We start from the raw sequence: 23501 nt of genomic DNA, 5'->3' as shown, positions 1-23501 counted from the left end.
GGAAAAGAGGTTTCATTTGTAAAGGATTTTGTTTATACGTTTGTTTATTGTCAATCACGAACTATGAAAAATATATAAAGACAAAGGACATGTCTGACATGAGGTTGATTGAAATGAGACACTACAAAGTTCATGTAGTTTAAATACGACAAAATAGAAAAAAAGGGAGCTGAGGCACAGGGGTAGCCTAGAGACATGATATATTAGGTTAATGTTTCTCAAGCTATCTATGGCCCAATGTTCATTTCTTTTATTGCTGATCCATTGTGTTCCATATGCAGGCTGACTTGTATGACTAGTACACAGCTCATGTCATGTGCAACTCACCTACCACTTACCATGACACATATTAGTCTATTCACTGTCCAAAAAGACAATTCACTGATTATGCACTTGGATGTCAAATCACTACCAAAGTTTCTACATGCTTACGCTCAATGGCTGCACCTATCTTACAGTAGCCTTGTAAAAGGTTGTGGACTGAAACTGGTCTTTGGACCACACCTTGAGTAGCACTGCATTAGAAGCTTTGATGAGGAGAGTGTTTAGATAGTTCTGGGGTGACAAAATAAGCAAAATAAAAGGGCATAAGATTGAGTTTGGGTATTGTGAGGCTTGATTAGTATTAATAAGACTGGAGTCATTGGAGTGATGACAAGGTCCAAAAATATCCCCCCATTACATGTCGTTTTCACCCCAACTCTCAGGAAATTATTGTCAATTAAACCAGAAAATGGATCTTCTGATCAAGCATTAACAAGATTAACCAGTTGCCATTGTGTCGCTTCTGACTCACAGCGACCCCACATGAGTCAGATTAAAATCCACTCCATAGAGTTTTCAATGGCTGTGATCTTATGGAAGTAGATCACCAGGTCTTTTATCCACTGCACCTCTGGGTGGATTCAAACGTCCAACCTTTCAGTTAGTAGCACAAACTGTTTGCACCATACAGGGACCAGTAAGATTAAAATATAACACAAATTGAACACGTGAAGGAATGCAATATAAAGTAGGAAAATATTGCAAATGTTGTCCTTTACTGAAATTAAAGAATCACTGTATATGGAACCAGAAAGCATGACTTGAATCCCATGTCTTTAAGCACGTAATTCTTCAGGCAACTCTGCCTAGTAGCAAAATAGAGAAAAAGGTAGAGTCATTTATATCTATATTATAAAGACGCGAGCTTCAGAATGAAATAACATGGGAAACTATGCAGTAAACTATTATGTCCCATAACTAGTAAAATTTTTTTCTGAAAATAAACAATAATTGTTAATATAAACTTACATGAAACCGTACCTCTCCCTTCCCAGTAAGGAATGATGTTACAATTGGAGTCAAGTCCCTTTCAACCCTCTCTGACCAAAGAGAGCCCATAGCGAAATTTATGGTTGTTATTTTTAATCTGTGACGGCCATTTTTAACAGCATATTGGGTATTGTCAGTATCTAAACGGCAAAGGAAGCTCTCTCCTCTTCTGAATTACGCACTTAGGATCTACTTATTGTTTACTGGTTGTTTTTTGGAAGTCACCCATAACAAATATTTCCCTTCCACTTCAAAATGTCTACTCGTCCCAAATTAAAAATAGATATATATATATAATTATATTGAAATATATTTGAAACTATATTATATGTATAATTAAATATATTTTGTTTAGATTATTTTGTTAAATTTATAAAATATGCAGTTGTAGCTATCACCTAGATGCTCATCTAAATGTTTTTCCTTTCTATATAAAGTTGGAGGTTAGTTTTTTCCATTTAATTAAAGAATGTTGTCGGGATTTGGATTGAAGTTGCATTATATCAATAGGTCGTGTTGGGTAGTACTGACATTTTCACAATGCTAAGTCTTCCAATCCATGAGCATGGAATATTTTTCCATTTACGTAGGTCTCTTTAGGTTTCTTGCAGTAGTGTTTTGAGTTTTCCTTGTGTAGGTCTTTTATGTCCCTGGTTAGGTTTATTCCTAGGTTTTTTATCCTTATGAGGGCTATTGTAAATGGTATTGTTTTCTTGATTTCCTTTTTGGAGTTCTCCTTCTTAGTGCAGAGGAACCCAACTGATTTTTGTGTGTTAACCTTGTATCCTGCCACGTTTCCGAATCCTTCTATTGTATTAGTTCCAGTAACTTTCTTGTGGAATCTGTGTGATTTTTTACATATAGGATCATGTGTATGGTTGCTATGAGTCAGAATCAACTCGACAGCAATAGGTTTGGTTTTCTCGGATTTACCTTTCTTTCTTATTGCTCTGGATAGGACTTCCAGTACAATATTGAATAAGACTGGTGATAATGGGCATCCTTATCACGTTCCTGTTCTCAACGGGAATGCTTTCAATCTCTCCTCTGAGAATAATGATGGCTTTTGGTTTTGCATATATGCCCTTAATTTTGTTGAGTAATTTCTCTTCTATTATTATTTTGCCGAGAGTTTTTTTTCAGGAAAGGATGTTGGATTTTATGAAATGCCTTTTTTGCATCGATTCTGAAGATGGATACTGTGATTATTTTCCTTTGTTTTATTTATGTGGTGAATTATGTTCATTGGTTTTCTAATGTTTGCATTCCTGGTATGAATCCCATCTGATCTTGATGTATTATGTTTTTGATATGCTGTTGTATTCTGTTGGCTGGAATTTTTGCATCTATATTCATGAAGGATATTGGTCTATAGTTTTCTTTTTTTTGTGGTATCTTTCCCTGGCTTTGGTATCAGGGTTATGCTGACTTCAAAGACAAATTAGATAGAGAGTATTCCTTCCTGTCATGGATTGAATTATGTCCCCTAAAAATATCTGTCTACTTGGCTAGGCCATGATTCCCAGTATTGTGTGATTGTCCACCATTTTGTCATCTGATGTGATTTTCCTATCTGTCGTAAATCTTATCTCTATGATGTTACTGAAATGAGATTGGTGGAAGTTATGTTAATGAGGCAGGACTAAATCTACAAGATTAAGTTGTGTCTTAAGCCAATCTCTTTTAAGATATAAAAGAGAGAAGTGAGCAGAGAGACATGGGGGACCTCACACCACCAAGAAAGAAGTACTGGAAGCATACATAGCATGTCCTTTGGAACCGGGGTCCCTGTGCTGAGAAGCTCCTCAACCAGGGGAAGATTGATGACAAGGACATTCCTCCAGAGCCTAGAGAGAGAGAAAGCCTTCCCCTGGAGCTGGTGTCCTGAATTCAGACTTCCAGCCTCCCAGACTGTGAGAGAATAAACTTCTGTTTGTTAAAGTCATCCCCTTTTGGCATTTCTGTTATAGCAGCACTAGATAACTAACACACTTCCTTTTACATGTATTGGAATAGTTTGAGTAGAATTTGTGTCAATTCTTCTCTGAATGTTTGGTAGAATTCTCCAGTGAAGCCATCTGGGTCTATTAAGGTTTTCTACCTCTACTTGTGTTAGTTTAGGTAGGTAGTGTGCTTGTAGAAATTTGTCCATTTCATCCAAGTTTCCAAATTTGTTGGAGTACAATTTTTCATAATATCCTGTTATCATCCTCTTTATCTCAGTTGGTTCTGCTCTAATATCACTCATTTCACTTCTTATTTTGATTATTTGCATCTTCTCATTTTTCTCCTTTGTCAATTTGGCCAATGGTTTGTCAATTTCATTGATCTCTGACAGAACTAACTCCTAGTCTTGTTCATTGTTTCTGTTGTTTTTTTTGTTTTCTATGTCATTTATTTTTGTTCTTATTTTTATTATTTTTTTCTTCTGGTAACTGTAGTCTTCTTTTGCTGTTCCTTTTCTATTTGTTTAAGTTGCTGTGCTAATTTATTGATTTTGGACCTTTCTTTTTTGATGTATGCATTTATTTCCATACATTTTTTTCTGAGCACTGCTTTTACTGAGTCCAAAAGATTTTGATATGTATTGTTTTCATTCTCATTTGATTTTAAGTAATTTTTTAAATTATATTTTTAATTTCTTCTATTACTCAATAGTTTGTAAATAATATGTTTCAGTTTTCAAGCATTTAATGTTTTTTCTTTGCTCTTTCTGTTACTGATTTCTAGTTTTATACCATTATGGTCAGAAAAGATGCTTTATATTATTTCAGTGTTTCTGAATTAATTAAGGCATTTACATTCAGTGTGATTATCAACTGGTATGAATTCATGGCTGCCGTTTCGTTATAGTTTGTGGTGTTAATGGTTTCGTTGCTCTTCTTAATTTTCTGTGCTGAGTTCTTTTTGTATATGAATTTTCCTTGCCTATCATTCATTTATGTTGTTTTTGTGTTTACTGGATCTTTTTTATTTTCTTCTTCATTTTTGTGAGTAGATTTACTAATTTTCTTTGTAGTTATCTTGCAGTTTATGTTTATCCTCCTATGTTTAAAGCAATCTGTTATATCTTGAAATCATCTTGACTGCCTCTCCATATGGAAGTTTGATAACTATACCATTTATTCCCGCTTTTTGTTTAGAAGTTATTGTCATTTACATCTTAACATCTCTGGTTCCTTGTAATCAGTTTTGCTGCTTTATTTTACTTTGTGATGTCTTTATCTGGGTTGGTATCTGGGTGATGCTGTCATGTGTCTTTATCTCATATTGTTATCTGATGTAGCTTCTCTGTCTGAAGAACTTCCTTTAATATTTCTTGTAAGGCTACTCTGGTTTTACAAATTCCCTTACTTTCTGCTTATCTGGGAATGTTCTACTTTCACCATCATTTTTGAAAGGCAGTTTTGCTGGATATATGATTCTTGGTTGGTATTCTTTTCTTTCAAGATTTTATATATGTTATCCCATTGCTTCTTGCCTGCATAGTTTCTAAGGTGAAATCAGTACTTAGTCATATTGGTGCCCCTTTGTAAGTGATATTTCATTTTTCATTAGCTGCTTTCAGAATTTTTTCTGTCTTTGGTTTTCGAAAATTTGATTATGATATGTCTTAGTGAACTTCTGAATTCCTGCATGGGCTTTATTGAGCTTCTTGGATGGAAACCTTCTCGTCTTTCATGACATTTGGGAAGTTTTCTGCCAATGTATCTTCAAAAATTCTCTCTGTACATTTTTTTCCTCCTCTTCTGGGATTTCTATTATGCATAAATTATTTCGCTTGATGGTGTCCCACATAACTCTTAGGCTTTCTTCATTTTTCTTCATTCTTTTTACTCATTGTTCACGATACAAATTAGTATCAAGGGATTTGTCCTCTATTTCATTGATTCTTTCTTCCATTGATTCAATTCTGCTTCTGTGTCCTTCCATTGAGTTATCTATATCTGATATTTTATTGTTAATCTTCTGAATTTCTAGTTGTTGCTTTTTTATGGTTCTGTTTCTCTATCATGTTTATCTTTTTGTTCTTGTATTGTTTTCCTCAATCCTTTTAGGTTTTTTCTGTATTTTCCTTGATCTCTGACAAACCTAAATTTAAGTCTTTTGAATTCCTTATCAGGTAGTTCTTTTATCATTTCTTCCCCAGGAAAGTTTTCTGTCCCTTTATTTTACTCACATGTCTGAGCCATCTTTCGCGTGTCCTCATGTGATTTGTTATTGTATGCTGTCTCTGAGGCATTAAGGAGTTTATTTATATATTTCTTTATTGATTGTATGTTTGTTTGTTTTGCTCTGATTCTTTTGAAATATCAGGAGCTTTGTTTCTTCTCTTTTACTTTAGAATATCTTCCTTCCTTGTATTATTTTAGCTGTTGTTTTATGGTACTTGTCTATGTGTAACTTTGGTGATGTCCATTGACTAGGTGTGATTTCCTCACTAGTAGTTATGGTGAGTCACATCCATGTGTGATTCCTCTTTTGTTAGGCTGATAAGTCCTCCCTTACAGGACTGAATGAAGGTTCAAGAGATTATTTCCCTGATATTGTGCAGCAATAGCTGGGTGGTCAGGGTCTCTCCACAGCTCTTCTGGGATCGTGAGGTCCTTCTGAGGTAGTGCAGCAGTTAGTGTGTCTGCTGAAGGGCAGGGAAGGACGTTTCCATAGCCTCTATGAGGCAGTGCTACACAAATAGATGGTGTGGCCCTCTCTGTATGCACAAATCAGCATCTCAGTAGGTGGTGGGAAATCAAGAGGTCTCAGTTCATGTGCAGTCAGCCTGCAGGAACGTCTGGGTGTGTGATGTGTGACTTTGCAGCCACATGGCCATTGGATGAGGGCACTAAGATCTCCTGCTTATTGTTGGGCAGAGGTATGAATGGAGCCTGTTGGGATGTCACAGACATTGCTGATGAGGTGATGTGCCTGTCCAGCCAGTCACTGTGTGGGGGTACAGGGAGAACTCCCACCAGTCACCGGGTTATGGGTGCTGTTGGTGCATGCCACCAGTCACCAGTTGAGCAGGGTGGTGGTGCATGCATCACCAGTCACTAAGTGGGAGGTACAGGAGTATTCTCTACTGGTTGCTGGACAGATGAGTGGGGCAGTTGTGTGCCACCAGGTGGGCAGTGCAGCAGAAGGGTGGCAGGTGAGGTGGGTGTGTGTCAATAGTTGCTGGACTTGGGGGGGTCACTGGGGGCAGCTGGGATGGGCACCTGCTGCTGGTCACTGGGTGTGCGGAGTGGGGGTGGGTAGGCATGATGGTTACGCATCACCACGTAGGTGGGGTGCTGCAGAATGGGCAGGGTGGGGTGGAGCTGTATGTCCCTGGTCACCAGGAGGTCAGTGAGGGGGGGAGCGTGTGCCTCCAGTCACCAGGCATAGGTGCCAGGGCACTCCCCATAGGCTGCAGCTGGTGACTGTGGCCTAACCCAGACCAAATGCAAGAGAAGGGCTGCCTGAAGTCTGGCCAGGTGGAGGACCCCCAGCTCCCACTGTATGGATCCACTACTCTGCAGGACTCACCCCAACAGTCAGGGATCACCACTGATGAGTAGTCCTGTCCCTAGTTCCTGGCTCCGTCCCTGCTCTGTGGTGGCCAGGATCCCTGGAGCTCTCTCCTGCCTTTCTGTACTTTGCCTTCTTAGATTCGGTTCATGTCCTGCTCACCTTGCTTCACTCCAGGTTTGTCTACACAGTATTTCTGTCTGCTATTAGAAATTTCATGAAGTTGCCTTCCTGTGCTCCCCATCCAGGAAAACTGCTCGCTTTGTTTCTGAAGATGGCCATGCTGAGCTGGGCAGCTGGGAGGGTGCCTACAATCCATAACTCTTCTTGTTCACTGTTTTCATTCAGTTTCTCTTTCCATTCAGCATTCGGTCTAATTCTTCATTCTTCCCATTTGATGCTCTGGGTTCCAAGATTGTCATTTACATCTGTTTTACTTAATTTCTTGGGTCTTTGCTGTAGGGGAGAAGGTATGGTGTGTCTGACTAAGGCAGCTTGGGCCAGTTTCCATAGCTTCCAAGATTCTTGCCTCCTGGTGTACTCACACTGTAAAATCCTCTCCCCTTGAGTGTAAGCAGGGCATGTGAACATGATGGGATTACACCCCTGTGGTTAGTTTACCATAAATAGCAAAGGTAGATTGGTTAACTCTGAGTTAATGATAGGGAGATTATCCTGGTGGACCTGACCATAAAAGAGGGACTAGGCCCTTTCTGAAAAGAGAGGTTCAAAGCAGCAGCTGATGCTTTCTTATTGGCCTTGAAAAAGCAAACTGTCATGTTGTGAAGAAGGCCACATAGCAGGGAACTGAGGGCAGCCTCTAGAAACAGGAGCCATAGTTCGGCAACTACGGGGAACTGAAACTTTCTGTTACGAATTGAATTATGTTCCCCAAAATAGGTATTATAAGTCTTAAACCCCTATACCTGTAGATGTAATCCCACATGGGAACAGGACCTTCTTTGTCCTGTTAATGAGGTCTTAAGTCAACCACCTTAAAGCCACTAACTTGCGGTATTTCTGTTGTAGCAGTGCTAAGAAACTAAGCCACCTTCTAACAAGTGAGCTTGGAAGAAGATCCCAAGCCTCAGATGTCATCATAGACCCAATCCATATCTTCAGTGTAGGCTGGAGAGATAATGACCAGAAGACCCAGCTCATCCAGCTAATCCCGACCCACAGAAACTGTGAGATAATAAAATGGTGTTGTTTTAAGCAGAAGTTTGTGGTAATTTGGTGCATAGCCAACAGAAAATTAATATAGGTAGGTTTAGAATAGCCTCATTTCAAGTATAATTCTGGGTCCACAGTGGCATAAACGGTTCTTGTTCAACTATTAACCTAAAGGTTGGAGATTCAAATCCATACAGCAGTGCTACAAAAGAAAGCCCTGGCAATCTGTTTCTGTTCAGTAAAAAACAGTAAAAAAACAAACAACAACAACAAAACCTAGGAGCAGTTTTACTCCGTAACACATTGAGTCAGAATAGACTCGAAGGCAACGGGTTAGATATAGTTCAACCTTACTAGTTAGGCATGACTCTTCTGAGCTTTCAAGTGCCCTGGCTGTTGACTACAGTGTCTCCACTACAGCTGGTCAGAGCATGAAAGTCCTCCAAATAGTCTGAGTTCTAGGAATTCTGCTAATGATTTCCTGGTGGTTATTTGCCTGACCTTTGGTATTTCATTTTGTACATGCATCACATAATGCTCAGAAAAAACTACAGGGACCTACCTGTGTTTAGATTTCTGGTGCTTCTTTTCTATGTGACTCCCTGTCCTCTTGAATTATTTTTTACCCATCACTCATTAAACATTGTCTGTTTATATAAAATCCATTTCATATAAAATTTTGCATGTTTTTATTTTAGTGGTTCTATAGTGCTACTATTTTAATAATTTTAGTGGATTATTTTAGGTTTTTTAATCTTATACTATAAAGTATAGTAACACTATATATTAAGTACTGGGCTTATTACTGGATATACAAAGCACTTAAACTCATTATAGGTTTAACAGACATCAAAGTAACTAGAAATCACTCATTTAACTGCTATAAAAGAAATCACATTAAATGTGGGGATATAAAAAAAGAGATGAGAGTTACAATGATAAAATAAAGAAAATGATTTCATTCTCTCCTTTGGTTCCCATAGCCAATTGATTATTAAGTCTTACAGGATATATCTGAAATGCTTCATGAATCTGCTCTCACTCTCCATTTCCATTATCACTTCTCTGGTTCAATTTTCAGTATCACCCTGAACAACTATAATAGTTTCCTAAATAATCTCCTTTATCAGGTCCTTTTTGTCCTCTCCACTACACTCCATATTTCACTTAGAGATACTCTGTTACCTAATTAAAATTGTATGACTTTTCTTAAAAGTTTTATTAATCTCTTATTACTTCTTCAGCAAACTTCCAATTCCTTAGTAAAGCATAACCAGAATTCACAATCATACGCACACACACACATACACACACACACATTGCATGCATACATAAAATATGAAGTCCCTATGCAGTATTATTTGCAGCAATGCTAGATGAAATAAATACCCCATTTTAATAATTATTATCTCTACTCAAATGGCCATCCTTCCATTAGGATCTCTTTTTTTGGAGTTATAAAATGTATTTTAAGAGACTCTTCAATGAAATAGCAATTACAACAGGAATGGGATAATATACTAAATCATGGAAACCTGAACTATCTATAATAGGTTCATCAGATTGATTAAATTCATCAAGCAAAATCAAATCCAATGAGATTAGACTATGACTGGAGTCATGAAATTTATCTATATGCAGGGAGGCACGAGTAGGGGAGGAGGATTGAGGGTAACAACTCATGCTGTATATAGAAAGATTAGGCTGAGTTGGAGTAGTATTCCTGGGAAGTTTGATCAAGTAAAAGTGCACTGGCTCACTGGTTCTTAAGGGTGAGGAATGACAAAAATTAGAAAAGCTATCATTGGGCTAGACAGTCCATCTTGTCCTCTACTATAACACTAGTGCCTAGAACAATGTATAGCTCACAGTAGGACTCAATAAAAATGACCTGAATGACTGAATGAGAGTGAAAGGGGTCATCCCTGGTCTTCTTCATAAAACATTTATATGAAAGAACCACTTTTGGACTGCAAATCATAAGTCTAGGATATGCTATATATGCTTAACACTTTCCAAAGTTAGAAGAAAGATTCTATTTTAGGTTTCAGAACAATGAAATTAAGTTTATGAAAAATATACAACTACAAGAAAATTAATGGAGGACAACATGAAGATGCTTTGAACTAACTACACTATAAGTGGTCTGCAAAACAACGGCTCGAGATACCTAATGTTCAATGGCAATTTAATCAATTGTCAGAACAGGAGAACTCGTATGGCTTTTTAATAGAACCACGTATTAAAATCATAAATGCTTCAAAAAAAAAAACACAAATAAGTTACTGCTATTTTGTTAGGAGGAGAGAGAGCTAAGAAAATACTTCATTGAAAAAATAATCTATACCAATGTTAATTTCTTAATTTTGATTAAATGGACCACAGTTACTAAGATGATAACATTAGGGGAAGCTGGCTGAAGGGTATATGGGAACTCTCTGTATTACCTTTATCATTCTTCTGTAAATCTAAAATTATTTCAATAAAAAAAATAAAGTAAATGCTATGAAAAATAAAAAGTTTAATACTGGATTTTAAAAATACAAGTATAAGAGACATTTTGGGGACAACTGATAATATATGAATATGAACCATATTCATAGAATTATGGATAACCCTCTCTGGGGTAAAAATAGTATTGTGGGTATGTAGCAAAATGTCCTTTTTTTTAGGAGATAGATGCTGAAGTAAAAATGTGTGTGTATTTGTGAGTGTGAATGTGACTGAATGACTCTGTGTATGTATGCGTGTATGTACACAGAGAGAGGGATTAAACAAATGTGGCAAAATGTTAATTGTTGATATGTAGAAGGAATACAGGTTTCCATTGTATGATTGTTTTAAACTCTGTATGTTTGATTTTTTTTTTTAAAGTGAAAACTAGCAGAAAAACACACAAACTTTGAAGTCTCCAAATTGTGCTGGTTTTGAACATGGCTTTATCATAAGTAGTTTCTGATGATCTCCACCATGATGAGAAAAAAATCAAACTGAAAAGATTTCCATCTAAATTGGAGAATATTGAAATATATGGTGTTTTATCTATTGAGAATGTAGAAATCTAAAGTAGTATATTCTTAACTAGATTATAATTCTGAAGTTTAAAAGTATGTCTGTGTGGGTGTGATATGGGAAAGTAAGACATTATTCAGCATGAAAAACTCACACTTCCGCGTTTGATGAAAGTCAAGCCTTTCACATACATATGTTATTTAGAAACAGTTATGATAATTTGCAATATTTATATCACTTGGAAATACTTTTCTACTCTCTTTTTTGGGTAGGAAAAAATGAGGCATCAGGATGTCTGGTGTTGCGGTAAAAAATAGGTGGTGGCTAAGCTGAGACAAGATCTTCATTTTTTGATCAAATCATTTCTCCAGATCTGGTATTTTCTATGTAGTTTCACTATATGTATATGTATCGTGTATGTGTATGTATACGTATATGTATTTGTTGTTGTTAGGTGCCCTCGAGTCGGTTCCAACTCACAGCAGCCCTGCGTATAACAGAAGGAAACATTGCCCAGTCCTGCGCCATCCTCACAATTGTTGTTATGTCTGAGCCCACTGTTGTAGCCACTGTGTCAATCCATCTTGTTAAAGGATCTTCCTCTTTTTTACTGACCCTCTACCAAGCATGATGTCCTTCTCCAAGGGCTGGTCCCATCTGATAACATGCCCGAAGTATGTGATGTATATGTATGTGTATGTGAATGTGTATGTGTATATGTATGTGTATACGTATATATGTTTGAATCCACCAGGCGCTCCTTGGAAACCCTATGGGGCAGTTCTACTCTGTCCTATAGGGTCACTATGAGTCAAAATTAACTCAACAGCAATGGGTTTGGTTTTTTTGTTTTATATATATGTATGTGTATATATATACACACACATATATATGTATACACACACTATGTATACACACACACACATTGTTTTTATAATGGTAGCCACGACTGTATACTATAACAAAGGTAAAACTTTACACACTACTGTCAGTAGTATTGGTAAAAAGATATTTACTTTTCTCTGTATTTTTAACATCCTGTTGCAATTTATTTTTCCTATAAATTCCCAGAAGATCAAACTCCTACTGTTCTAGTACAATGATTCATTCTTCTAGGCATGTTTTAATTGTAAAGTAGAACATATGTCATTCAATCAACCTTTTACCGCTGGGATACGGTTCTTCTTTTCATTCATGAACTATAATTCTCACTCTTACTTATGAAACATCATAATTAAAGCATGAAAGATAAAATTTGTAGATAATTCACAACTTCACTTACAAATTGGTTTTTTCATTCTTTACTCCTATTTTAAGATAAAAATTTACTAATTTGATTTTATATATTCTTCCATCTGTTAAAATGAAGTCATAAATTTCTAGAGGACCCAATACTTGAAAGAAAATAAGATGTTAAAGCAAAGGGAATTCACAACTCACGGATGACATGACATTTTATTCGAATGGGATAAGAATAAAGTGTTGACCTAACGTTAGCAATTCATTTACTCCTCTAACACAGATTCATCTCCCACTGATTTTCTGAGTAACTTAGTCTGACTAGAAGACACATAGCAAACTTCTTTCAGATGCAACTGAGTATGTCTATGGAATGCTGTTACTACCCTTATCATACATTTCAGTACCAATTGCCACTTCTTACAAAAACATTGTGTTGGTAAAAATGTTTCTCACTGGCAGATAGATTTAATATAACCAAAGCTACATGACCATTTGACTTCTGAACTATGGAAGTTGACAAAATATAAACCACAAGAACGAATCCTTCAAAAATAATGATATTAGAGGGGGAAAATGCAGAACAGAATTTCAACTTCTCAAGGACTCCAGACTTTCTGGCGTCATGAATGCTGGATGAACCCCTGAAACTACTGCTCTGAGATAATCTTTAAACCTTAAATGAAAATATCCTCTGAAGTCTTCTTAAAACCAAACAATACCTTATCATAACTAGTAAAGAAAGTCTGCCTTGACCATTATGGTCTTTTAAGAACTATCTATGTGGGATCAAAATGACAACAGCAACTGGAAAGATTACATAGGAACCTTAGGGAGCAGTGAGTTTATCTTAATGGGGGAGGAACAACCCTCAGGAAAAGAGGGTGATAATTGTAGCACAACTTGAAGAATGTAATCAATGTCACTGAATTGTACATGTAGAAATGGTTGAATTGGTTTATGTTTTGCTGTGTATACTCTCAACAACAACAACAACAAAAACTAATAAAATTAAAAAATAACAGAATGACATTATAAAAGAATGGAAGTACCCATATACTGGGAAGAGGAAACCAGTGAGTTTGGGCTGACATTGAGGGTATGAAGATATGATAGGTACCTACTCTAATACACAAACAGCAATCATTATTGAAAACGTGCTGGGGAATGTGAAGAGTAGAAGTAGGCTTGTAGATCCTATTTGTGAATAGTCAAGAAAAAATGAAAAGAAAATATTTTGTAACAGCCCAGGTGAAAGATGAACACGGCACAGACTAAGGTTATGGCAGTAGTAGGGCTAAGATGTTCAGGGAGTGTTACCTATAGGACTTGATGATGGATTAGATGCAGAGGATAAAAGAATGACTCAGATTTTTGTCATGAGTTCTAAGTAGGGGGCTCAGGGAAGACTGGGAGAGAAACAGATTTTGGATCAAAAATTATAAATAACTATTTTTAGATATATTAATTTTGAGATGGCTATTAGGAAGTGTCCCTGGGTAGTGCAAACGGTTAAGTGTCTGGATGGTAACTGAAAAGTTGGTGGCAAGAACCCACCCAGAGGCATCTTGGAAGAAAGACGTGGTAATCTGCTTCCCAAAGGTCACAGCCTTGAAAACCCTCTGGAGCACAGTTCTACTCTGCAATACACAGGGTCACCATGAGTTAGAATCAACTCTAAGGTAACTGGTTTTTTTGTTTGTTTGTTTGTTTGTTTCTGGTTTATTAGAATCCTAATAGGAGATATTGACTATGCAGTTAGATATATAACACTAGAGTTCATGGTGGATATTCAGAGAGATTTTTGAAAATCATGTGAATGGATGAGATCCCTTAAGGTAAAGGTATATATAGAAAAAATGAAATCATTTTGAAATTTTTTTGTAGAGAGTCTTATAATATGTGCATAATGGCAGTTTTAATTCTCATATTCCAAAGCTTATTCCTCATATTTGTTTCTCTAATCTTACTGCACTCCTTAGGATTTCCAGGAAAATGCTGAGTAAAAGTGGTTTTATCAGGCATCATTTTCTTGTACCTAAACTTAAGGATAGACTTTCAATATGTCAGCATTAAATATGATCTTTTTCTAGGTTATCAAAATAAATTGCCTCTGGTTAAGACCTCTTTTATTCCCAGCTCTCCAACAGTGTTTGTTTGTTTGTTTTTTATTATGAAAAGATGTTCAACGTTCTCTCAAATGGCTTTTCTGCATCCACTGAAATGATACGATTTTTCTCTTTAATAGGATGATCTACTTCAGGAAAATTTCAACTTGGTGATGACATATCATTTTGTAAATGCATTACATGTCTTGTTTTGCTAATACATTGTATATAATTTCTGAATTATGTTAATTAATTAAATTGCTTTCTAAAGGTCATTTCTCTTACTATCTGTAATGAGTTTTATATCCAGGCTAAGTTAGCCCCATAAAATGAGATTGGGTGATATCTCTCTTTTTTCATCTTCTGGAAAAATGTGTGTAAGGTTAGAATTATGTGTTTTTTGAAAATCTGTAAAAAGTTGTTGGTAAAATGTTATAGGTAAGCTTCAGCTACTTTTCCTGGAAGTGAAGAGAATACACACAGCTTGACCAAAGTAAATGATGCTCCTAAGAAGCGCACAAGAGAACAGGATGTTTTTGTTAAAGAATGTGACATACATAATTTGGGAACAACACCAGCAATAACCAAAAAACGAGTGTATGGTCACATACATCAGTGTAAAGACATACACGTGTATGGGTAGGTACAGTGTGTACATATGTATGTACAGTTAGAAGTATCTATAGGTATATGTACATGCAGATATGTGTGTGCACACATATATACTCATAGAGGATACAGTTACAGATACTTCTTAAACATAACCAAATACCTTGTGAGATTGATTTTCGGGGTTTGAAGGCTTAAGACCTTAGTTTCATGGGATAACTTAAGCAGTTGGCATAATATAGTTCACAAAGTTCATATTCTGCATCCTAGTGAGGTGAGTAGTGTCTGGGGTCTTAAAAGCTTGCAAGAAGCCATCTAAGATATAACTATTGTTTTCTACTCATCAGAAGCAAAAGAAAGGATTAAACCAAAATCTAAGAGAAAAAGCTAGTCTACAGTGCTAACAGCTAACACAAGGCGCACTTTCATCTACCCTGAGACCAGAAGAACCTGATAATGAACACAATAGGTGGACCTTGATAGAATGAGAGAAAAACATGGAACAGAACCCCGATTCTTAAAAAATCCAGACTTAATGGACCAGTTGAGACTAGAGGATTCCCTGAGACTATCACCTTGAAATATGCCTTAAACCTTGAACTTAAACTATCCTCTGAGATCACCTTTTAGCAAAATAACAGACGGCACACCAAATAAAAAAAGTTACACATGAATACCGTACTCCATTTAAAAAAAAAAATCTATATGAGAGCAAAAGGTCAACAATTACTCTAAAGCAAACATGAGGAGATAAGAGGGCAGGGAAACTAGAGTACTGGGAACAGAACAACCAGAACACAAAGAGAATGTTCAAACATGAAAAATAGAACTAAGTCACTGAACAATTTGTATAGAAACTGTCAAATGGGAACCTGATCTGATTTGTAAACCTTCACAATATTTTTTTTAAAAAAGATAATACATATTTGCTGTGAGGATTAAAAATAAGCAATCAAGATATCAATAATAATAACATGACTTTGACAGCGATCATTTACTGACCGCTTACTAGGTGGCAGTTTTCTTCGGAGTTTTTTATTTTTTTTTAATAATAACCTTTGGGGTATTTTCCAATATTATCCCCATTTTACAAATTGAAGAACTCAAGATTACAGAGATGAAGGACCCTGAAGTCATGCAGTTAATATATACATATAAGAAAACTTTGATCCAGAAATGTGTATCATTCCAGAGTTTGTAGTTTTAATCACTTTACTTTGACAAATTTATTATAAAAGAGATTGCTGTTGTTGTTGTTAGTTGCCATCCAGTTGTTTCCAGCTCATGGTGGCCCCATGGGTGCAGAGTAGAACTGCTCCTTAGGATTTTCAAGACTGTGACCTTTCAGAAGCAGACTGCTAGGCCTGTCTTCCAAGGTGCCTCTGGGTGGGTTTGAACCACCAAACTTTTAGCTAGTAGTCGAGAGCTTAATTTGATGAAAGTAAAATTTACTGCTTCATAAGTAAAATTTGATGTTCTTTTCTTCTTAGAAAATTTTTGATAAAAATCACATTATCGGTGACGTATATTTTAAGTTACTTGAATTTATCATTATAATTTATAGTATACTTGGATTTATAATCATAAAACTCTTATGCTACTGAATATTTCATTTTTCCTTTCTATCTCTAAGATCACTATTTTTATTTTGCTCTCTTAGTGATATGAATAAGGGCCTATTGTTTCTATTGTCGAAATCACTTTCATGTAGACTTTTACCCTATGGATCTGATCAAAGTGTAGAGGCTATTTCAATGATTATTAATAGTGTAGTAACTGATAGTACTGCTTTAGTATAATGAATGCCTCAGTCCTTTGTTCATGAGAAGGAGATCCATAAAAGATACAAATGGTAGTTCTGCATAAAAAAAATGGTTGCTACGTTGCTGCATTGTTTTTGCTTTTTAATATTTTATATATGTATAAATCAAATTTTGAAGTTTCTCCTTTTCATGTGTTTTTTAATAACATGGATTTGCTTGAACAAAAATACATAAATTATAATCATGATAGGATTTCCACAATTTAGGGTAAGTTGAAGAGGCTGTTTAAACAACAACAACAACAAAATATCTCTATATCCTGTGACAATTGGAATCATGCTTATTTAATACTAAGGGACAGAATATAATGCATTTTATCAAATGAGTATGGTGTAAAATTACAGCAATTATATATTTTTAAAATCAGTATTAGTTACCTATTGCTCTTTAACATGTAATCCCAAAACCTAGTGACTTAAAACAACCAACATTTTACTTATCACAATTTTGTGTGTTAACATAATTCTTTGGGTTGGCTGGTAGTTAAGCTGGATGCTGGACTTAGGTAGGGTGCTTGGGATGGATGATCCTCACTTTCCATGTGGAGTTTTATTATTACAAAGGTTAAACCAGGTTTCTTCACCTGCAATCTCAGGGCAATGTTTCAATAAAAAGAAAGAGGAAGCTGTATGGCCCTTTCAGGCTTAGCTTCATATATTGTACATTGCAAGTTTGTCACATTCCACTGGTCAAAGCAAGTCACAAGTCTAGCCCATATTCAAGGGGTCTGAAAATAGGTTCCACCTCTTCATGGAAAGAGCTGAAAGGTCACATCACAATGGGACACAGACTTAGGGAGCATCAATCTTTGGGGACAATTATTTTAACAATCTCCCGCAAACCAAGCTTGATACACTGTCTTTTGAAAGGTAAAGTTTATAACCTTTTTAATTTCATGCTGATATATAAAATGTATTATTTTGGTTTGAGAGCCTCATACATTACCCCAAACTGTTTTTATGACATTCTAATGAAACTAGAGTGCTTTCATCTTTTAATAATGGAACATGAGCTTCCCTGAGATGTAATCTCAGCCGTAAAAGAACACAGATACTACACGAAGAAATTTTAACAGGTGCTATTAATGAGAGCTATAGAGAGAAACTATTGGGATAGAATTTTTAAACAATCCATTCATTCCAATGTGTTTATCAAAATAACGACAAAACAAGGATTTGAAAGAGAACCAATGCAATAGTCTCTGTAATTTTTGTTTGAAAAAGTAGACTATTTCAGTGAGTTTGATCTGTTGGGAGCACATCAATGGCTTTCTATAGAAGAGAAAAAGAACCAAAACTTATTCTGGATTTTAGTTACAAAAAATTCATACTTACAAACCATTTTCCCAAACAATATACATATTTTTAAGAATCAGGTTCAACATACATTTATTGAACACCTAATAGGTTACAGACAATATTTATTTAATCTTTATTGCTAACCCTAACTAATAGAAATTATATATCATATACATATGGCCATTTAACAGGCATTAGAGTTCAGATTAATAAAATGATTATCTCAGTCTTAAGTGGTGACACTCAAATTCAAATTCATATTTTTAGGATTTTGTCTAGTGTTCATATCAGTACTGCCTCCCTAAAGAATTTTTTCATAGCAAGTTACTATCAGGTATGATGAAAATTTCGTCAAAAAAAAAATTCCTTTTCCTAAATAATAATCAAAATAAAGGAGTACTGTAGGTACAAAGTGAAGCCCTGGTGGTGCAGTGGTTGAGAGTTATGGCTGCTAACCAAAAAGATCGGCAGTTTGAATCTACCAGCAGCTCCTTGGAAACCCCATGGGGGAGTTCTACTCTATCCCCTAGGGTTGCTATGAGTTGGAATCGACTCGACAGCAATGGGTTAAGTACAAAGGTCTTGTAGATATATAATTAGCCTTCAGTAAATGCTACCTATTTATGTAACAAGAGGTAGAAGGAGTACTTTATGTACATATTTCCATTTAATTTCACAGAATTGTGTACCAAGGAAGTACTGTTATTTTTAGTTTCCAGTTGAGGAAACAGGCTTAGAGATGTTACATGAGTTATTCTAAGTCTTGCAGCTGATAATATGGTAAAATTGGAACTCGGATCCAGGTCTAGTGGAATATCAAAAGTTGAACTTTTAAGATTTTGCTTTTTTGCCCCATTTTTACAAGGACTTTCTCTTATCTTTGCAATAAAAAACTCTTTGAAAATAGTAGTATACTCCCTATTTATAAGGAGCCCTGGTGGCACAATGGTTAAGTGATCTGTGCTAACTGAAAGGTCAGCAGTTAAAACCTACCAGCCACTCCATGGGAGAAAAGACCTGGCCATCTGCTACTACAAAGATTACAGCCTAGGAACCCCTGTGGGGCAGTTCTACTCTGTCATATAGGGTCACTATGAGTCAGAATCGACTAGATGTCACCGAACAATAATTCCTATTTACAGTTGAGGACATTAAAGCCAAAGGAAATCGAGCCAAATTCCATAATCAATCACATATTTTCCCAAAAAGAGGGTAAGGACCTTTATAGCAAAAACCATGTCAGTTTGATTCACTATTTTATGCCCTGCCTCTACCACAGTGCTCAAAAGCTAGGGCTAGTGTGCATATTTTAGGAGCTTAGTAAACATTTGAGTACATTCATGTTAAAATTATATGAGCCTAGAGCTAATGTTTAACAAAACGAGTAACAAAAGGCTCACTTTAAAGGGACTCAAAATGTAAGTAAAATCTAAGATGGTATTTCCCAACTCTAGCTAGGATATGTTAGAATAACCAAAAAGTTTTGGGAAAAAAAGAATGAAGCCCTCTCAGACCATTTAATCAGAATCTCTGGGATGAATACTTTAAAAATCTTCCAGTGAGATAATAATATGCAGCCAGAGTAGAAAGCCATCCATTTAAATTGTTTGCTATACATTTTTTTTTTTAAATGTCATTAGTGGGAAGGCTAGCAGTTATAAAACAGCAGATTAAATAGCAATAATTTCATGGTTTTCTAATCTTTAATTTAAAATTTCTCAGTGTTTTCTATTTTTCATTCAAGCATAATATTCCAATATGTGTTATGGATTGAACTGTGTCACCCCAAAATATGTGTCAACTTGGCTAGGCCATGATTCCCAGTATTGTGTGGCTGTCCTCCATTTTGTGATTTGATGTAATTTTCCTATGTATTATAAATCCTAACCTCTGCCTGTGGTTAATGAGGCAAGATAAGGTTATGTTAAAGAGGATTAGGATGGGAAGCAACACCCATAAGGGGAATTTCCCTGAGGTGTGGCCTGCATCACCTTTTACCTTACAAGAGATAAAAGGAGAGAAAAACCAGCAGACAGATGGGGACCTCATGCCACCAAGAAAGAAGCACAGAGAGTGGAGCATATCCTTTGGACCCAGAGTCCCTGCACTGAGAAGCTCCTAGACCAGGGGAAGATTGATGACAAGGACCTTCCCTCAAAACCTAGAGAGAGAGACAGCCTTCTCCTGGAGCTGGCAGCCTAAATTCGGACTTCTAGCCTCCTAGATTGTGAGAGAATAAACTTCTGTTTGTTAAAGCCATCCACTTGTGGAATTTCTGTTATAGCGACACTAGATAACTAAGACAGTAAGCATTTTAAATATAAGTACACCTTCTGAAGGTAATATGTTTTGCTGACACATAACTAAGATGATTTAATTTTAATGACTTGACACTTTAGATTATTAAGATAAAATACCATATCAGAAACAAGATTGCTATACTTTAAAATTACTGCCTGAATGAAAATTAGTTCCTCTCTCCTACAGAAGCATTTAAGAACAAAATCAAGTACTATTTTACTGTTCAATTTCCTAACAGCTCAAAGTATACTCTCATGTAATCAATTATTTTATAAGCAGCATTCCCAACAAAAAAATTCACATCTCATTTTCTGGAATTGTTTCAAATTCTACCCCCAAATTAAACCTATTTAAATATACCTGAGTACATTTTAATTTATTATTCTCTTGTATATTAAGCTTATATATGTGCTAAATAATCTATAGGGAAGTAATATATTTCTATGTGATACTTATGAACTGGTATTTGAAGCCTGTGTCAGTATTATACTAAATCTATTACTAATCTACTTAGGATTACTTAGATATCCCGTAGTTTCACTTGCTAAAATCACCAAATTAGTTTTAAAAAAAGGAGAAGATTCAACCCCAAAATACTATCTTGCTCCATATTAAATTGAAAAAAAAAAAAATCCTCGCAACTAATAGATGATAAGGAAATCCTTTTCTGCTCAATACCATCATGAATGTACTAATTCCCCACTAACTTCAGAGACATAACTCTTAAAATCACAATTGGAATGTGAGAAAATTCCAAGAATTTCATTGGAGACTAAACTTACCAGCAAATTTGATATGGAATTTATTTTCAGGCTTTAATATCTGGACATATAAAGGGCAATTTGGAGCAAAATCTTTCACAGCCCATGCTCTCAAAATTGTTTGGTGATCCTGAAATGATAAAAATCAAAATATCATGAAATAAATTGGAAGGCTTATAATGTAAAAAAGTAAAAAATCATTAAGCAATCACTTTGTCAAATGCTCACATTCATGGTTTACAATTAAACCTACAAAATAATTAATTGTGAGGACTTATCTTTAGTAACATTTTTTATTTCTGTAAAATAGGGCAATTTACTACCTAATTCAATCAATGCCAGTTAACAGCACTTAGAAAATTAGCAGAGATTAGGAGGGGAGTGACTATTGTTAATTGCCTTCAAGTCGATTTTGACTCATGGCAACCCCTTGTGTGCAGAGTACAACTGCTCCATAGAGTTTTCAAGGCTGTGACCTTTGGGAAGTAGATTGCCAGGCATCTCTTCCAAGGCACCTTGGGGTGAGTTCGAACTGCCAGTCTTTCAGCTAGCAGTCAAACGCTTAACCGTCTGTGCCACCCAAGGACTCTAAGGCAATGGCTAGACAGGCTTAAAAATAAATTTCCCAGAAAATTCCTACAGGTCAGAAGCCTTTAGGAAACAGCACAGTTAATAGTTTAGAATGGCAGTTTCCATGGAGAAAAAGAAAATACGGGGTTACAATTTAAAATATGCTAGAAAGATGGGAAAAAGGGAAACTGCTGCAATCACCATACATGTAGAGAACGCATTATTTTTTCATATAATGCAAAAAAAAAATCACTGCTGTCAAGTCAATTTCGACTCATAGTGACCCCATACGGTTTTCAAGGCTGTAAATCTCTATGGAAGCAGACTGCCACATCTTTCTCCCTCAGAGCTGCTGGTAGTTTCAAACCGCCAAACTTTTGGTTAGCAGTCGATCGCTTTACCCACTGAGCCACCAGGGCTCCTTTTTTATATAATAGTAAAGGTAAAAGATAAAATGATTTGACTCCTTGTCTTTCTTTTTTCTTTCCTTTTTTTAAGACAATGAAGTACTCTCAGATATAACAAGATTTATTGGAAAAGTATCTAAAAATGCTAAGGCTGAGAAAGGGAATCAAAACCATGCTTAACATGAAATATTACACAGAGCAGTCATCCAATAAGTAATTATTTAATAAATTGAACAAGGCAAATTATTAGAGCAATATGGCACATAGTCAGCTAATACATTTCTAGAAAGGAAGCACAAACATGCTCCAGGGTTGCACTGTCAATATAGTAGTTACTAACTACACACAGCTACTTAGATTTAAATGAACTAAAATTCAGAATTCAGTTACTCAACAGCTCAAGTCACATTTCAAGTGCTCAGTAGCCACATGTGGCTAGTGACTACCATATCAGACAGTGGAGATGCAGAGAATTTCCATCATCACAGAAAGCTCTGTTTGACAACACAGTTCTAATGAAAGAAAAGGAAGATTAAAAATACAGGTAGATATGAGGGATTGTTCTAGTCCTTGTCCCTGGACTTTTGTGCCCCATTAGTCTCGTCTTATTTTATGGGGCTGTCTAATCTTTGGCTGGATGGTGAATCTCAGGAGTGACATCATTACTGAGCTAAAAGGCGTCTGGGGGCCATAATCTCAGGGTTTCTCCAGTCTCTGTCAGGCCAGTAAGTCTGGTCTTTTTTTGTGAATTAGAATTGTGTTCTCCATTTTTCTCCAGCTCTGTCCAGGACCCTCTGTTGTGATCCCGGTCAGAGCAGTCACTGTTGGTACCAGGCACCATCTGGTTGTACTGGACTCAGTCTGGTGGAGGCCATGGTAGTTGTGGTCCATTAGTCCTTTGGACTAATCTTTCCCTTGTATCTTGTTTTCTTCATTCTCCCTTGCCGTCAAAGGGGTGAGACCACTGGAGTATCTTAGATGGCTGCTCACAGGCTTTTAAGACCGAGAAGCTACTCACCAAGGTAGAATGTAGAACATTTTCTTTATAAAGTGTGTTATGCCAATTGAGCTAGATGTTCCCGGAGACCGTGGTCCCTACAGCCCTCTGCCCAGCAATTCAGTCCCTCAGGGAGTTTGGATGTGTCTATGCACCTTCCATAACCTTTCTTTGTACAAGTTCTGCTGGCCACCCCAGTATTATGTACTGTCTTACCCTTCACCAAAGTTACGACTTATCTATTGTCTATTTAGTATTTTCCCACCCCCCACCCCTCGTAACCAACAAAGATTGTTTCTCTGTGTGTAAACTTTTTCATGAGTTTTTACAGTAGAGGTCTCAAACAATATTTGTCCTTTTGTGATTGACTTATTTCACTCA

The 23501-nt window shown here is 36.1% G+C and overlaps 1 protein-coding gene across 3 annotated transcripts in view; it reads right to left on the bottom strand.

Moving 5' to 3' along the window:
- Window positions 1–23501, bottom strand: part of KCNT2 (potassium sodium-activated channel subfamily T member 2) — a 476589-nt gene that overhangs the window by 203874 nt on the left and 249214 nt on the right. For all 3 annotated transcript variants that reach the window (XM_004382548.3, XM_004382549.3, XM_004382547.3), the window contains exon 13: window positions 21168–21276. In XM_004382548.3, coding sequence (XP_004382605.1) covers window positions 21168–21276 — 109 coding nt within the window. The remainder of the gene's footprint in view (window positions 1–21167; window positions 21277–23501) is intronic.

This window comes from Trichechus manatus, unplaced genomic scaffold (assembly GCF_000243295.1).
Source record: "Trichechus manatus latirostris isolate Lorelei unplaced genomic scaffold, TriManLat1.0 scaffold00095, whole genome shotgun sequence".
In the NCBI taxonomy this organism is placed as follows: Eukaryota; Metazoa; Chordata; class Mammalia; order Sirenia; family Trichechidae; genus Trichechus; species Trichechus manatus.
The sequence above is the reverse complement of the archived record's forward strand: the minus strand, read 5'-3'. Positions and strand labels throughout refer to the sequence as shown.